This window comes from Cyprinus carpio, chromosome A13 (genome assembly GCF_018340385.1).
Source record: "Cyprinus carpio isolate SPL01 chromosome A13, ASM1834038v1, whole genome shotgun sequence".
NCBI classification, from domain to species: domain Eukaryota; kingdom Metazoa; phylum Chordata; class Actinopteri; order Cypriniformes; family Cyprinidae; genus Cyprinus; species Cyprinus carpio.
Genome location: NC_056584.1, coordinates 11498059 through 11513609, shown reverse-complemented (window position 1 = coordinate 11513609; position 15551 = coordinate 11498059). Strand labels below are relative to the sequence as shown.

At 37.9% G+C, this 15551-nt stretch overlaps 1 protein-coding gene across 2 annotated transcripts in view; it reads right to left on the bottom strand.

Moving 5' to 3' along the window:
* camkmt (calmodulin-lysine N-methyltransferase) overlaps positions 1-15551 on the bottom strand; it is a 91121-nt gene that overhangs the window by 74622 nt on the left and 948 nt on the right. For both annotated transcript variants that reach the window (XM_042768812.1, XM_042768813.1), the window contains one exon: positions 15224-15288. In XM_042768812.1, coding sequence (XP_042624746.1) covers positions 15224-15288 — 65 coding nt within the window. The remainder of the gene's footprint in view (positions 1-15223; positions 15289-15551) is intronic.

Below are 15551 nucleotides of genomic sequence, written 5' to 3'. Positions count from 1 at the left end.
TGACATTGGCATTTCAATTATAAAACCTAATTACACACTCTCTAAAGAATGTTCAAAAACTCCCTCCCACCCCGTAAACACCTGCTTCTCACATTACCTAAATTTAATCTCCTCGCTAAAATTGTCCCCGCACTTAAACTTCCAAATAAATTTGCTATTACAAAACATACTAATATGCAGGAACAGGCATCAATAAGACAGAAAAGCTCTGGGTAGTTTTTGCTAAATAAATAGCACCATTCATTATCCAGATTAATACTTACGCCGACTAGCTTCCAATTAAAATAATTTGCTCACATTGCCAATGAAATTTACAGGGGGAGGAAAAACAAAATTGCAGCAAGAGGTTTACACATGTGTGTGTGTGTGTGTGTGTGTGTGTGTGTGTGTGTGGGAGAAAGAAGCTACAGGGTTTGTTCCTAAATGGAGTCTTAAAGGCTGTCATGAGTCAAAGTGCTCTATTTAAGGCTGTACTGCCATAAGCACACACAAATAAACACAAGCATAAGCACACACACACGCACAACATAATCCAACTCAACAAGTGTGTAGAAAACGAGCTGATGATTGTTATATTAACAGGCCCAAAGCGTATCATTCGATCCAGTTAATTCTAGTGGGGAAAGGACTAATGTAATCCATTCAATTCAATCGCTCCATTCCTTCCTCTCTTCCCCTCCATCTGGTATCAAAAATATCAACATGCTTCACTTCAAAAATCAAACAAACTTCAGTCTGACTATGTGAGGCAAAAAAGTTAATTTTAGGGTTGGCTAAATAATTAGGCAACTGTAAAATAAACCTCTATTAAGCAGATTCCTTAGGAAAATGATTTATTCGTATTTATATATATTTTTTAAAACACCATCCCTCTGAATCCATGAAATGTGTTCATCCTGGTCTGAGAGGTTTTATTAACGGTCTTGACCTAAAGCCGACCAGACGATGACGTTAAGCCACAGGAACAACCTTTGGAAAAAAAACTGAAAGAAGAAAAAAGCCACACTCCTTCTCAGGCTGGGATATTTTAGGGTCGATTTTCTTATTTTCCGTTTCATTAAAATGTTGCAGCTGCTACCACCTACAGCTGAGAGGAGGTACAGCGAGACAGAAACTTTTATATCCTGAATCTTGTGATCTTGAAGGGTTTTTCTAGTTCTCACACCCCAGATTTAATAAATAAAATCTCTTCCAACTATGACACTATGTAGGATACTTAAAAAAATAAAGTATTGTAGGATATAGTGGACAAAGATTAAGCCATGATTATTTTTATTTTTAGGGTATGAAAATTAGTGCAATAAATGTATGGGTTAGAAACGTTGAACGTTTATGATAATTTTTTTTCCTTTTTTTCTGTAGAGTTTAAATGTTTTACCCTTGTCCAAGACACAGGCTTTACATTTTCAGTTTAAAATATGTATAATCTGTGATAAAAAAAAGTATTAAATATAAATAAGGATAATCTAAACAAAGAGTGAAATAATCATAAAACATTTCAATGTTTGTTTTTTAATTTAGTGTACTTGGTTACCAAGGATAGAGTCCGGGTATAGAGCATATTTTAGATTAAATACCATAAAATGTATATAAAAAAAAACAATAACCGTAAATTTCACTTATTTTAAAATATTTATATTTATTCTGTATTTATTAATATACATACTTTTCCCTTTGAATCAATCAAATCTAAATAACTGCACACGTTTAAAGCATAAAAATGGCAAATACGAAATTAGCCATATCAATTTGTTTTCTACAATGTTTAAAAAGTAATTTAAATCATATAACGCTATTAAATACAATACAGAAATTACTTTTTTTTTCTTTTTTTACTCAAACACTGATGGTTTTAGAAAGAAAAAGAAAACATTACTGAAATGTACACAGTGCCACAAGTGTCCAAAGTTAAAGAAAAATCTGCATACAGTGTTATTATACAGTATCTGTACTAAAGGAATGAGGGCTTTCAGAAGCCTTGAGGTGAATAATGTGAAACAAGTGAGCCTCAGACTCACAAAGTTACGGTTTTGTCAGTAACAAAGCCAAAGTTAGAGTTTTGTCAAAGCGGATGTGGAACAGGCTGTTTGTGTAAACCTCCAGTCCTCACACAGGAAACCCACCTCAGACACAACAGCAAAAATCCTGTCAGACTTCAAAATAAACGGCAAAACAAAGAGTCGAATTGCGTGACTGTTAAAAAAAAACTGTCTCACAATAACCTCATCTTCTAAACACAGCTTTGTCATTTTCACAAACGCTTCATGAAAACCAAAATCCATCTGCTTTGTCCCACAACTCCAGAAGATAAATTTAAACTTGTTCCCAAGTTCAATATCTTGTTGTGTCTTGGACGTCAAGGATGCTTGGTATACAAAGCCAACTTGTATATATTATCAAATTGGTTGGTTGAAGTCTGTGTCTTGAAGTCTCAAAATGCTCAGATACTCAGCTGAGAATCTATAGATATATAGATATATATCTATAGATACATAGAAGTGTATGCATGTGCATGAAGTACTATTGCTTTGCATTGTGTAAACATCTGCAGAAGCATTCAGGCACTCACACACACAGAGTATCTGTTGATTGATTTATCTGTGTACTAGACTGAATGAGCTCTCAGTACGGAGGCCTGAAGAGGTCAATCAGCAAGCTTGCTGTACGTGGAGTGCTTTTGAAGGGCAGGAATATTCACCATCAAACAGCTGTAGAAAAGGCTGTTTTTGGGTTTTATGCATTATTGAACTCACTATGGAAATAAATAAAAGCAGGAGTAAGATAATACCTATGACATTTTGTCATGGTGAGATGTATACCAGGTTACAGAGTAAACTGCAATTGACTTCATCTATGAGGGGAAAAAAACATCTGGTGGAGTGGAAACAAGCATGGTTTTGTTATTTTTTAATTTTTTTTTTAGAATGATAAAATGAAGAGGAAACAATAAATAAAACTGGGTTGCAGGCTGGACTCAAACCAATGTGAGCACCAACGTGTCAAGGTCTTGTGGAAATAACACACAGTGCAAGTTATGCAACTGTGCAAATCTCCAAAAGGCTCTAAATGACAAATGTGAGTGACAAGTACACATGTAGAAAATTGCCATAGTGGGATCTGAGTGGTTAACAAAACATAGCTATTTCAAAAGACCTGGGATTTGTACTGTCCACCATCACAATCACAAGCTGAAAGTGAATGAAAGCAAAATAGTTGGCCTTACAATGACTCAGGCCAGTATCTCGTCCGTTCACATGGCATCTCTCCATTTGACACCAAAGAACATAACACCAAATTCAGGAATAAATAAAGATTTAAAGTATATTGAAATAGAAAACAGTTATATTAAATTGTAATAATATTACCCGATATTAATTTTACTGTATTTTTGATCAAATATATGCAGCCTTGGTAATCATAAGACACTTTCAAAACCAACCCCAGAAGTAGTGTATATTTAGACCTAAGCACATACAGTATATAACTTGATAGATGTTCTACACGTATTTGTATCCTGTGAAAAGGAAGAGAGCAAAGCAAGCCCTTTTGAAGGCTCACAGCCCAAGGTCATCGCCAGAAAGTGCAGTAAAGAAATAAAATGCTACCCGAAATACAAAATAGAGTGAAAAAGATGAGAGAGGGAGAAGAGGTAGAGTGGTAGGGGTCACTAGATTGTAGGTAGATGGAGGCTGAGAGTGGAGACGGAACACTAGAGTGCCATTACAACTCCAGCAGCAATGATGACCTCAGAGAGAACAACCGGAGTATCTGTATTGACCAGCAGCTATACGTTTCACTCTCGAACAAAAATGCCTGCTTGTATGATTAGGATTAGATCAGATCTCACTGTACTGTCAGTTTGTTTAGTGTGAGATGAAAGGTATGTAGTAAGACAAAGCGAGGTAAGATGCATGAATCCTTCAGGTTAAATATCAATTTCATATGCAAATTCAAAATAATTTGAGCGCAGAAATGATTATGCAGAACACAGAACAGATTAACAACTGTTACTAAAAACAGTGAGGGCCACCCCACACATCCAACACCAAAATTATATAAAAATACACAAATTTTAAATCAAAATTCTATAAAAAATTTAAAATTATACACACAGTGGACATCAAAATTTGAGAACAATTTTCCAATTTTCAAGGTCACTGCTTTGTACTATTTAAAGTTAGTAGTAGGGCAGTTTTTTTACGCATACTGTCTGAAGCACTATATAAAAAAAAATTAAATTAAAGGATTTTGTGAGTTACAATGAATTACAATGAAGTCCCAATGCCCCTTTTGTGTTTAATCATAAGGGTTAGTGTGTGAGATGCATCAAAACTGACAAACCGTCTCTGTAGATGTGCAAGTTGATTGAATTATTGGCCATATGGGCATCTGATCAATATCTCTGAGTATCTGTAATGCACTTGTCACTGAGACAGACTGCAAGCCAAATTAACCATTCATTTTAGAGTCCAAGCTTGTCTTTGATGAATGTGTACTACAGCAAAGGTGAAATGCTCAGGCCGAGCAATCGTGCTCTCGGGTCACTCTTTTAATGTGCAGAGGCATGTATGTATCTGTAAGAGAAGAGTGAGGTGTAAATGCATCATGTGCATACTTGTGTTTGTGTGTTTCTCTCTAATGGTCCTCGGGGGCAGGGAGCTCCTCCATCAGCAGGGAATTAGCACTCCGTTGCCCCGCCTGGGTATCGATGGGTCATTGTGGTGATGCCACCCCCTAAGGACCACCACGCCCTCTGAACTGTCTGGCTGAGTGACCCCTGACCCCGGGGCTGTTTGGCAGAGCTGCGTTGACTGCGACACAGTACTGGCCATTGATCTTCCACTGACACCAGGACAGCACTTAACACTCCGACTGTGGGAGTAATGGAGCCTGCCCGCTGTTATTACTGACCCTGAGTGTGTGTGTGTGTGTGTGTGTGTGTGTGTGTGTGTGTGTGTGTGCGTGTGTGTGCGTGTGCACATCTGTGTGATAGACACTGTCCTTTTCTCTCGCTGTCCAACTCTATCAATATTAATAATGAACTTCTGTATATCCAGACAAGAAGCAGCATGTCTACTCAAGAGATTAATCTTTCATCCCATCCACCCCTCCTGCATCTTCACCCTTTTCTTCTACCGGTCTGATTCCTGGAGCCCAATTACAAAGTGTCACCTCATAAAAAAGCACCATCTTTTGTGAAAAGTCACATTTAACCCCCAAATTAAATGAAATTATTCAATGTTTTATTTTAATTATTTTGATGAAAGAAAATGAAACCTAATTTTAGAATTTTCGCATTGCATTTTTTATAACAAGCACAAAAATGTCATTCTCACTACCTTGATGCAAAAAAGAAAATATTTCCTCAAAATATTATTTTCATTATACATAATTATAATTATCCATAATTATCCATTATGAAGTGTTTGATGTATAGCCTTATTATGCTTACATATACATTTTTTTGTTGCTTAAATCCATTATTAAATATTACTGTAATAATTAATAATAGTAAATTTGGTGTGAAATACATGTGAATGATTTATAAAAAATAATATTGACTAAAGATAAATAAATAATAAAATTGCTTCTTTTTCCCCCATTTGGTTTGGTGTGAAATATGACATGGGCCAATTTTCAAAGAATTAATTCACTTTTTTTATGCACGATTATTTACAAAAATTAGAACTGATTAAAAATAAATAATATAAATAAATAAATAATAAAATTTAGTCTTTTTTTCCCCATTTGATTTTGGTGAGAAATATGACATGGGCCAATTTTCAAAGAATTAATTCACTTTTTTTTATGCACGATTTTTTACAAAAATTATATAATATATATAAGTATTATATAATAATATAAATATATAAATATATATAAATATAATATAAATATAAATAAATAATATAAATAAATAAATAAATAATAAAAATTTGGGGGGGGTTTTCCCATTTGATTTTGGTGAGAAATATGACATGGGCATGTTTTCATGAAATAAACTCACTTTGTTACACACAATTATTCAAAAATGTATACTGATAAAAAAAATAAAAAAAAATATATATATATATTCATATTCAGTATTTTATATATTAAAATACCATGATGCTGCCATCAGATACCATAATAACTGTACCATAATTTATATTCATAGTACTTTTTGCAAGAGTTTTAAGCCATGACTGACACAAAAACGATCAACAATAGACAGCAGAAAAGAATGCATCTTATATCAAAGCCAACAATGGCAGAGGAGACAACAATACAACTGTCCTTCTGTTCCAAACCCTCTCAGTTTCTCTCTCATGGCCACAAGCTTGTGTCTGATCGCTTCATATCTGCAGCCCATCTCTTCATTATTTACAGTAATAGCCTGTCAAAGCCATGCATTCAGTCTCTCTAAATAACGTGCACCCACAGTTGGGCAATGTGCATGGTGCATGCACTGGCCAGTTAGAGCTCTCTCCCGGTGGCAGCCCGGGGCTAGCTGCTAAATGGAATGCTTTACCTCAATTGAATGGGAATCATTTCTCCTTTATTTCTCCATGTGCGTGACCTTGTCTTTCTTCCCCTGTGTGAGGTGAAGGACGCAGGGGGCTCGCCGCTGGCTGGTGGGGGCTTAGTAGGGGCTGGAGAGGAACATTAGGGAAGCGGTCTTTACCAGACGCGGGCCCGGAGCCCAGGTCACGGCAGGGGAAAGAGGCTCTTGAGTGATCTGATTGCCTAGTGCAGGATGCGGCAGTCCTTAGAAAGGTTGCTAATAGCATAGCCCCCTTTTAGTGAGCAGGACAATACTGGCTAATTCAATCTGATGCAGAGCTCTTGTATACACACAAGAGTACACACAAATGTAGACAGGCGTTTAACTAAAGAGAAAAAGCAGCAGAAACCATGCGTGCGGTTACAACGGCGCACACACATATGCGCGCATTCCTGCCGAGTTCAGGCTCGTTTGCGTATTCGTTCCCTATGAATACTTTCTTGCACAGCTACATGCACCGTGGACTGGAAAAGCTGATGGCACTTGTTTTGAATTGATTGCTAAAACACTGGGTTTTGTGGCACAGGAGAGAATGGACTTAAATGATTCGCATTGATTAGTGACGCCCCACTTTGGAGCACGCTATTGGTTTCAGCTTACACTTGCAGCGAGGGCAAGGGCACATCATCAACGCGCACACAAGCGTTAAAATGAGAGTGAGTGAGCGGCAGAACAAGTGCATAAGTTCAGATAGACTGAATTACCTCTTCATGCAATGTAATGTGACACTCCTAAATTAATATCTTCATCACGAGAGGAATTAAGCATCAATTTAGCATGTTATCCAATACAATTTTAGCACCACAGCGAGTCATTCGTTTGGTAAAAACAACCTCACAAAGTTCTAGAAAGTAAGGGGATGAAATGCACAGCGGGGGAATGTTTGACCGATCAGATAAGGCCAAACTTACCATTTTGCAAAGTATGAGAGTGCCCCCAACTGGACACTTGTCAGACTCCGGCACAGTTAAAAAAGCTAAAACAATTAGAGCGGAGACCGCCATATAACCACCACGAGAGGTTTATAAATGGGCGATCTAAAAAAAAAAAAAAACACCTAAATAAACATGCCTTCTCTCCACAAGTATCTCTGTGAAGAGTTTCAGCAATGTGTTTTTCTCACTGTGTCAAAACACAGAGGTCATATGAGAGGCATTCACTGCCATTTCAGAGGCCCCAGGTAAGAGAGATGCAATTAGGACGCTAGCACGATCAATTAACCAGCTCTCCAAATCTACAGTAATTAGCTTCTCCATTGTGGAACAGCTGTAAAAAGCCACTTGGCAAAGCAGCGAAAAAGCATCGACTAGATTGTTTGGAGGGAATGTGGGTGTGTGCGTGTACGAGTATCATTGTGCGCATCAAACTGTTATACAGAGTGTGATGTGATTGTGTGCTGGAGAAGGGGTGGGTGTTGGCAGGCTCTTTAACTGGTGTACTTACGAAACAATAGTGCGTCTCTCAAACAGTGGTCAGATTTGTGAAGATCTCGCGCACTGAAATGTACAGTTGTGTTACATTTGAAAGGCTCTTTTTTGAGACGGGATTTACAGGCATGTACCTAAAAAGCTCAGTGGGGAGGCTTGGCATCATCTGGCCATTGGACCAGCACTACATCAATCCCCCATAATCCTTTTGGGCCACATGGGCAGGGAGAGTTTGGTGAAAGAAGCTGCAACGTCACCCCCACTGCACTCCCCTAATTCTACGATTTGATTGGTCAGCCCACCCTCAATGCGTTTTGTGAAGCATGAACCCCTGGGCTGGGACTAATAAATGACTTCTCCTTTCTGCTGAAGATTACGTCCCCTCATGACTCCACCAAGACAATGAGACAGGAACCAACCTGCTGGAACAGAGGTGGGCCGCTTTGAGCTGGGTGAGAAGGTAGAAACGAGGCGCAGTGGCTGAACCAGTATCCATTCACCAGATTCATTCACAACTAGGCCAGAAAGTCTAGTCACCCTCATGTTGATCCAAACCTGTATGTATTTTGATGATATTTTGAAGAATGTTTTCCTCCATACAATGAAAGTCAATGGGGCCAAAAACTGGAAGGACGAATTTGGGGTCCAACATTGACTGGACCAAAAAAAAAAAAAAAACAGTTTCTTAAACTATCAAAGTTATTCAGGATCGGATGTACACAATTTTTACAAAATGCAGTTTTTTCAGGTTTTTTCATTTTTGGGGGAACTTCCTTTTCAAACATATTATATATTATATTACTTTTATATTAAGACATAAAATACTACCTAGAGTGTTTGAAAAGTAAGATAAGAGTGGACAAAAAGCAAAAGTGTGGGGCCTCTGTCCTGTCCTGAAAAGCTAGTGATGTGAAACGGCTTGCAGTCGAATGAAAAAGAGCAGACAATAGGCAAGCCAAGCAATCAGCCCGCTTCTACACAACTCCTCTGCTCCGCAACCCAAAAGCAGGGGGCGTGGGCAATCTTGCTTCTCTTGCCAGCGCAGGGATCTGGAGGTGTCATATTCCTCCAAAACATTCCTGCTCCTTTCGCTCCAAATGGCCGACGTTTTGTCGCCAGTGCAGGGCCCCTGTAATGAACCTTGCGATGGGGGGGGGGGACTTCAGAACTCAATGACTGGATGTAATTACTTCTCTCCTTTTCTTCGCTCCCTTTCTCCACACTGGCTCTCTCTCCGAGCCGTACCGGCCCCCAGCTTTCAGGCTGGCTGGTCAAATACAAAAGGCAGGCTGCACAGACTCCAGCTGGGGGGGGCTGGAAAGGGGGAGTGTTTCAAGATCCAGAAGCCCCCGATCAGCTGTCACTGAGACACAGAGCGACTTAGTACTCTTCACCAGTGTCTGCAACCTTAAAGAACTGACCTTGACAACCATCACACAAAGCTGTTTGATTTGACACATAATGTATGTGATCTATGCTGCCAAGGTAAAACTTTTCAATTCATTATGAGCATCCTCAACTTAGGAAATGTGAATTAAGTACACATTTGGGCACCAACGAACTACAGATGTACAATTCCCTTCGATCTGGAATCATGGCGGAATATCCTGTAAAGTCCACTTCGCAGGGCACTTACGGTCGAATAGAACAAACGTCTGAAGTGATGAAAGATTCATACAAAATGTGCAAAGTGGGAGAGACTGAAATGAGAACCACTGATCTAAAGCACTTAAAATGAATCCTTACAACCCAAATAATTTAATAACATTGTTAAATGGAATTTAAGTCTCAAAATGAATATCAGTTTCATATAGTGTACTTTAAAATGTTGTGACGCCTACATTTACTTGCAGAATCCATTTTTTTATTTTTAATGTTTTTAATTGATTTAGACAAAATAGTACAGAATTTGAATTTCAGCCATTTATCAGTTATTGGCCATAACATGAAAATAATTATGGGCTTATGATATTGACCAAAGTTTTTAAAATTTGTGCACAAAAGGAGATAAAATGGTAATATATACTGAAATGTTTAAGTAAATCCAAAATAAACCCTGTTTTTTGACTTATAATTAAACAAGAGATAAAACGTGTTGTTATCAATTTTTCATCATATAGAAATGTTAGTTCGGGAAATTAGCTGACATACATGTAAACCAAAAGACAGCACTTACAAAAATAAGTGTGTGAGAGTCATTGAGTGCTTTGCAGACAAACATACATTCAGACAGCACACACACACACACACACACACGTCCCTCCCGGGAGTCAGGTTTTTTGGAGTGCTGCCCAAGCACTGAGTAAGAGGTGGCTATTCACATGCCTTGTTCTCCACCAAGACGCTAATCAGATAAATGATCTATTTGTTTTAAAACATCATCAAGTACATTAGGGCTACTGGAGACCTGGCATGGTTGCTAGGCAAATCAAGGGGGCGGGGGGCTCGATACAGGCCAAAGGGTGAATATGAGCATTGAGGGGGAGACCACAAACCTACCAATGTGATGACAGAAAAGTGCACTCTGATAGACAGAAAAATGAGAGACAAATTAACTACATTACATTAATCACTTTCAAGTCCAATGGGAGCACAGGAACGCACAGACACACATTAACTCACAGAGAAAGAGAGGCCTATGGGTAACCTGATGTTCTCCATACAAAAAATAAAAGTGCTTAAATGTACCATGATGCTACTATGATTCTTTGGTCATGGTACAACAGAATGTTTTTTTGGGACATGTATCATGGTACAATTATAGTTTCTGCACAAGTACCACGGAAGTACCATAATATCCTTTGAAGCAGCTTGGAGTATCATGTAAATACCATCTGATAAAATTATTTAGTGGGTTGTGTGACATCACTAAATCGAGAAGGCTGTGCTCATGAATATTAGTATCATTCTGATTTGGCATCAAGACTTTTATACATCATTTTTTATTAAACAATAATACATCCAGAGATCGTGTCAGTGTTAGAACTCATCTATTTCAAACTTATAAGCTCTGATTATGACAAGTGTGGTATAAAAGCCATCCCATTTACAACATAAGCACAAAAAATATTCAATCTATTTATCATCAAGATATGCTTTTGGAAGGTTTTAAACACTCTTTATCTGTGGTAAAATCACTTGTCATGTTTTCATCCCATTTACATCTTTAGGACAAAAATTATGCAACCTCCACAAATCAAGTCTTTTCCTCATCAAAGGCTAGCATTACCTTTGAGGCTAGTTAGTTCACAGTAAGTGAATAGTCACAAATGTAATACATTTGGGGCAAAAGGTGCATAAAACTTGAAATATGATGGGGGGGGGTGTCTAATAATCAAGTCTGGAGAGTGAATTTCTAGGGTGTTATTACTTTCTTCATTCACCCCCCTCCCTTCTAATTCCAGACTAGAAGGGACCTTTGCAACAAAAGAAAAAAAGTGTTACCTGGCTTCTAAGGTATGTTGGTAATTACTGTGGCATTACACCTCGCACAATATCCCTGCAAAGTCTAGTATTGTAATTTCTTTCCTACAGGGTTCCCTTTATCACGTCTCTTAGCTTTGATACAGCTCACCCCACTGCTGACCCCTGAAGCCATGATTAAGAACATTTGCTTTTATACTCGTGCTTATATAGAGGAGCAAATCCTTTATAATGCCATATTGCACATAGCCAGAAAAAGAATGTTATGTTTTATAATAATGCTTCACATAACATTAATCTGGGTCAGTCATTTATCATTCAGCAAAGAGTCCTGGTCAGTTCTGGGTCACTCAAACACAGGCAAAATTTCCTGTAGGTGGCTTTATTGTGAAAGCAGTTCTTGGCCTTTTCACCAGTGGCACTGATGAAGACACTTTCACTGTGTATGATGAGCTTTGAACACTTTGACACAGAGCTCTTACACACAGGGTTCAAAACTAACTTTGAATAAATTGAAAAAACATTTCAGTGTCACATGACAATATAACTATGTAGTATTATAATATAGTATAACTGAAATAGGAAAAACAAATCCCAAATGAGATTAAAATCCTACAGTTTTAACTATATATATATATATATATATATATTCAGTCTGAATGATTTCAATTGCGAATGATGGTGCTTACAATAACGAGGCAGTTCCTGATTAAGTTTACAGCCAACTGGCGAGAAACTGTTTTATTTACTCGCCAATGACAATTCTGACTGGAATTCGGCCCTTCATGAGTGTTAATTGTGGACCCTGCCTGCACACGTTCAGCAGGCAGGTCTGCAGTAATGAGGGCTTGAGTCTGGTCAGCGTGCCATCCTGTAAACAGTCTGAGAGCAGCGTTAATTAACTCTCACCAACACAGGAGAGGAGAATAAGGCAGAGATGGAGAGCCAGACCTCTGACCTCTGCAGGTCTAACCAGGCCTCGTTGGACAGCCTCAATCTGAGCAATTAGTACACCAGGTCCCCCAATCTACATAATTGCCCAAGCAGGGGGTAAAACAGACGGGTGAGTGGAGACCATAGGACACACACAAACAAATTCATGATTCAAATAAAAATACACACACACTAATAACACTTAGTAAGATATGAAAAAGTCACCATCACACATGGATTCGTGAAACCCTGCTGAGACTGTTAGTAAGCCTGAATGTCGTGATTTTAATGGGGATCAGTTCCTCCACCTCATCATGTGACCCCTCTGAAGAATGTTTCAACTCAGGACCAGGATAAAGACCCTGACTAGACCGGCTAATAGTATCCCACTAATACCCACTGAGGTTTGTATTTTGTGAAAAATAAATGAATGAAATATGCTACCCCATGTTTTGTTTGTTTAGTATTGTTGAACGCTATTAAAAATAGAGTACAAGATGTATGACTGCAGTGATGGTGCTTTAAAGAGCATGAATTTAAAGATACAAGTTTTCTGAGAGTGTTAACTAGCTGACTTCACTAATCAACCAGTTGGTTGTTTGATAACTAGTCAACCATTGTGATCCAACCTAGCAAAAGAGTTGTAGTTAAACGGCAATTTATTTTCACTATCTGTGCAATTTGCCAATTTTTTTTTTACTTCTTTGACTTATTTGGTGATGCAGGGGCAAAATGCACAGCCGAAACAATGATCAATGATGCCTAGCCATCTATAACATTTTCTAATGTTTGCAAAAAACAATTACTGTAAACTCTGGAGAAATCACAAACTTGATCACTGTTCCAAAGCAGATTTCTTACATGCTTATACTGCTAATCTCATGCTTTGTTCACACATGATCTCTAAATGGCAATTTACAAGTAATTTTCTGGTAAAGACTGTGTGAAAGCACATACTGTCTCGTTAGCACCTGCTGGTAGATGTTGTAACTACATTATCTGGCTGCAAAGAGCTCTTCTAAAATGAGTATCACTATTCCAGACTACGTATGCAACAACTACATTTTCTCTTTAGTTTTTAAACCAACTCTGACCCAAGCACATGACAATGGAGGAGTGGTTTGAATCCAAACCAGTGGTCAACAAGCCTCTCTAAAGCTCTTCATGTCCACCCAGCATGTTCAGATAAGACCTTTTGTGTCCCTCTTGATCCCTGCTGGAAACAACAGCACTTAAACCCACAACACCGTCAACCCTTCCAACCCTGACAAGTTGGATCACCGTAATCCATACATTTGGATAGCTAATCCACATTCAGTGCCTCAGAGGACCTTTCGGCTTGTCAAATCCTGAGACGAGGACTTTAAAATGGGTATGTAGGGTGGGTAATACATGGGGCACCCCCCTTCGCAGACAATGAGCCTGCCCAGCTGAGCTGACAAGGACATAGAGGGAGATGTTTGGGCTTACCAATGCATAAGATCAATTAAGAGTGGTTGAGAGGAAGGTCTGAAAAGAGAAGCGATGACCCTGCTGTAGAAGAGAGCCATGCTGCCCCTTTTCGCTAATCCAGTAAAAGAGCCAAATATTTCAAGGCATATCAGTCCACTGGAAATCAGTACAGGACCAGACTATCCTGGACATCTGACTAAAAAAAAGTTTCAGATACGCTTCAACTAAAAACATCTGAGCCACTGGGGTATCTGCTGAAAACTGCTTTTGTGCTCAACAGAGTACTGAAATTCATACAGGTTTGGAATAAGATGAGGGTAAATAAATGATGACAGAATTTACAGTTCTGAGTGAACTGTCACTTCAGTACTGCACTTCAAAGGCAAAGCACAGTAACTATAATTGCTTAATTTAAAGAAAATGGCTTCGATTTTTGGTTTCATTTACATTTTACCACTCATTTTCTCTGAATCTGAGCATAGCTGAGCAAAACCAGTCAGTAACAGTATAGATCATAGCCTAAGAGACTGGATTTCCATCAGAATTCAGTTTGGACAAAATAGTAGTTATTGTGTTTTGTCTTTGCACAGCAAATGTAAACAGAGTAAGCTACACAATATACTGCTGTATAGAACATCTAAACTTGTATATACTGCATAAAGTTTGGGGTCTGTAAAAGGTTATTTATTTATTTTTATTTATTTATTTATTTTATTTCTTATGTTTACCAAGGCTGCATTTATTTAATCATGTCATATTTGATGAACAGAAAGTTCAAAAGAACAGCATTTATTTGTAACATCAGAAATGTCTTTACTATCACTTTTATTAAGTTTAATGCATCCATGCTGAATAAAAGTATTGAAAAGATTTTTTTTAACAAAAAAAACCTACTGACCCCGACTTTTAAACAGTAGCGCATAGCATGAAAATGTGCATTTCGCTAACTATTTAATACAAAGAGGTGGCATGAATCTATTTACAGTACACAGGAATTACAATTCATGGGAAACAATGAATCAGTTAATTGTTTCTGCAACTTTGTTCAGTCATCTATACTCACTTATAAGGTTTCAATTTGGCCAATTTAAAAATCTGCTGTAATCTTCCCTGATATGTACATTGCTTATTTAATTGTATAGCCAGCCATACAACATACTGACTCCTGAACAGTGAATGTTATGACTGTTCATACGTGTGCTTGCCTTGGAAAGAAAAGGTACTTTAACACTCCTGGCACAGACAGGAGGAGTCAATAAGTTGCTTTAATGAGGTGCTTCTAAGGCTCAAGTGTGCCTGCCTCTGGTGCATGATGGAGCTGCAGCTTAAACTGACCCCCTGCTACCTGCCATAGGATATGTTCGGTTCAAGATTACAAAAAAAATAAAAAAATAAATGAACACTGTCGTATGAATACATGAACATGCATAGAAGAGTCACTCACAGACATTTCCTGTGTTGTCAAAGCTGCTGAGCACCTCATCCACTCTAATCGGACCAAGATTGTCTCTGAAATGCATTAATAAAAATGTTAGAGTTGTAAATATATAATAAGATAATTACAAAACATTAGTGTTAGCTAAATGAAATGTGATCAAACTAGTGTTTAATAATTATTACAATTTTTCCAGTTTATTCACCCATTCTGAAATAAATATAAATGCTGATTCGCAGAATGTCCAATCCATAATGTAAGGGAAGAATGACAACGGCTGTGATTATTTTCCGAGAAATACATATATGTTAAATATTTTCATACTTAGCATGATTTC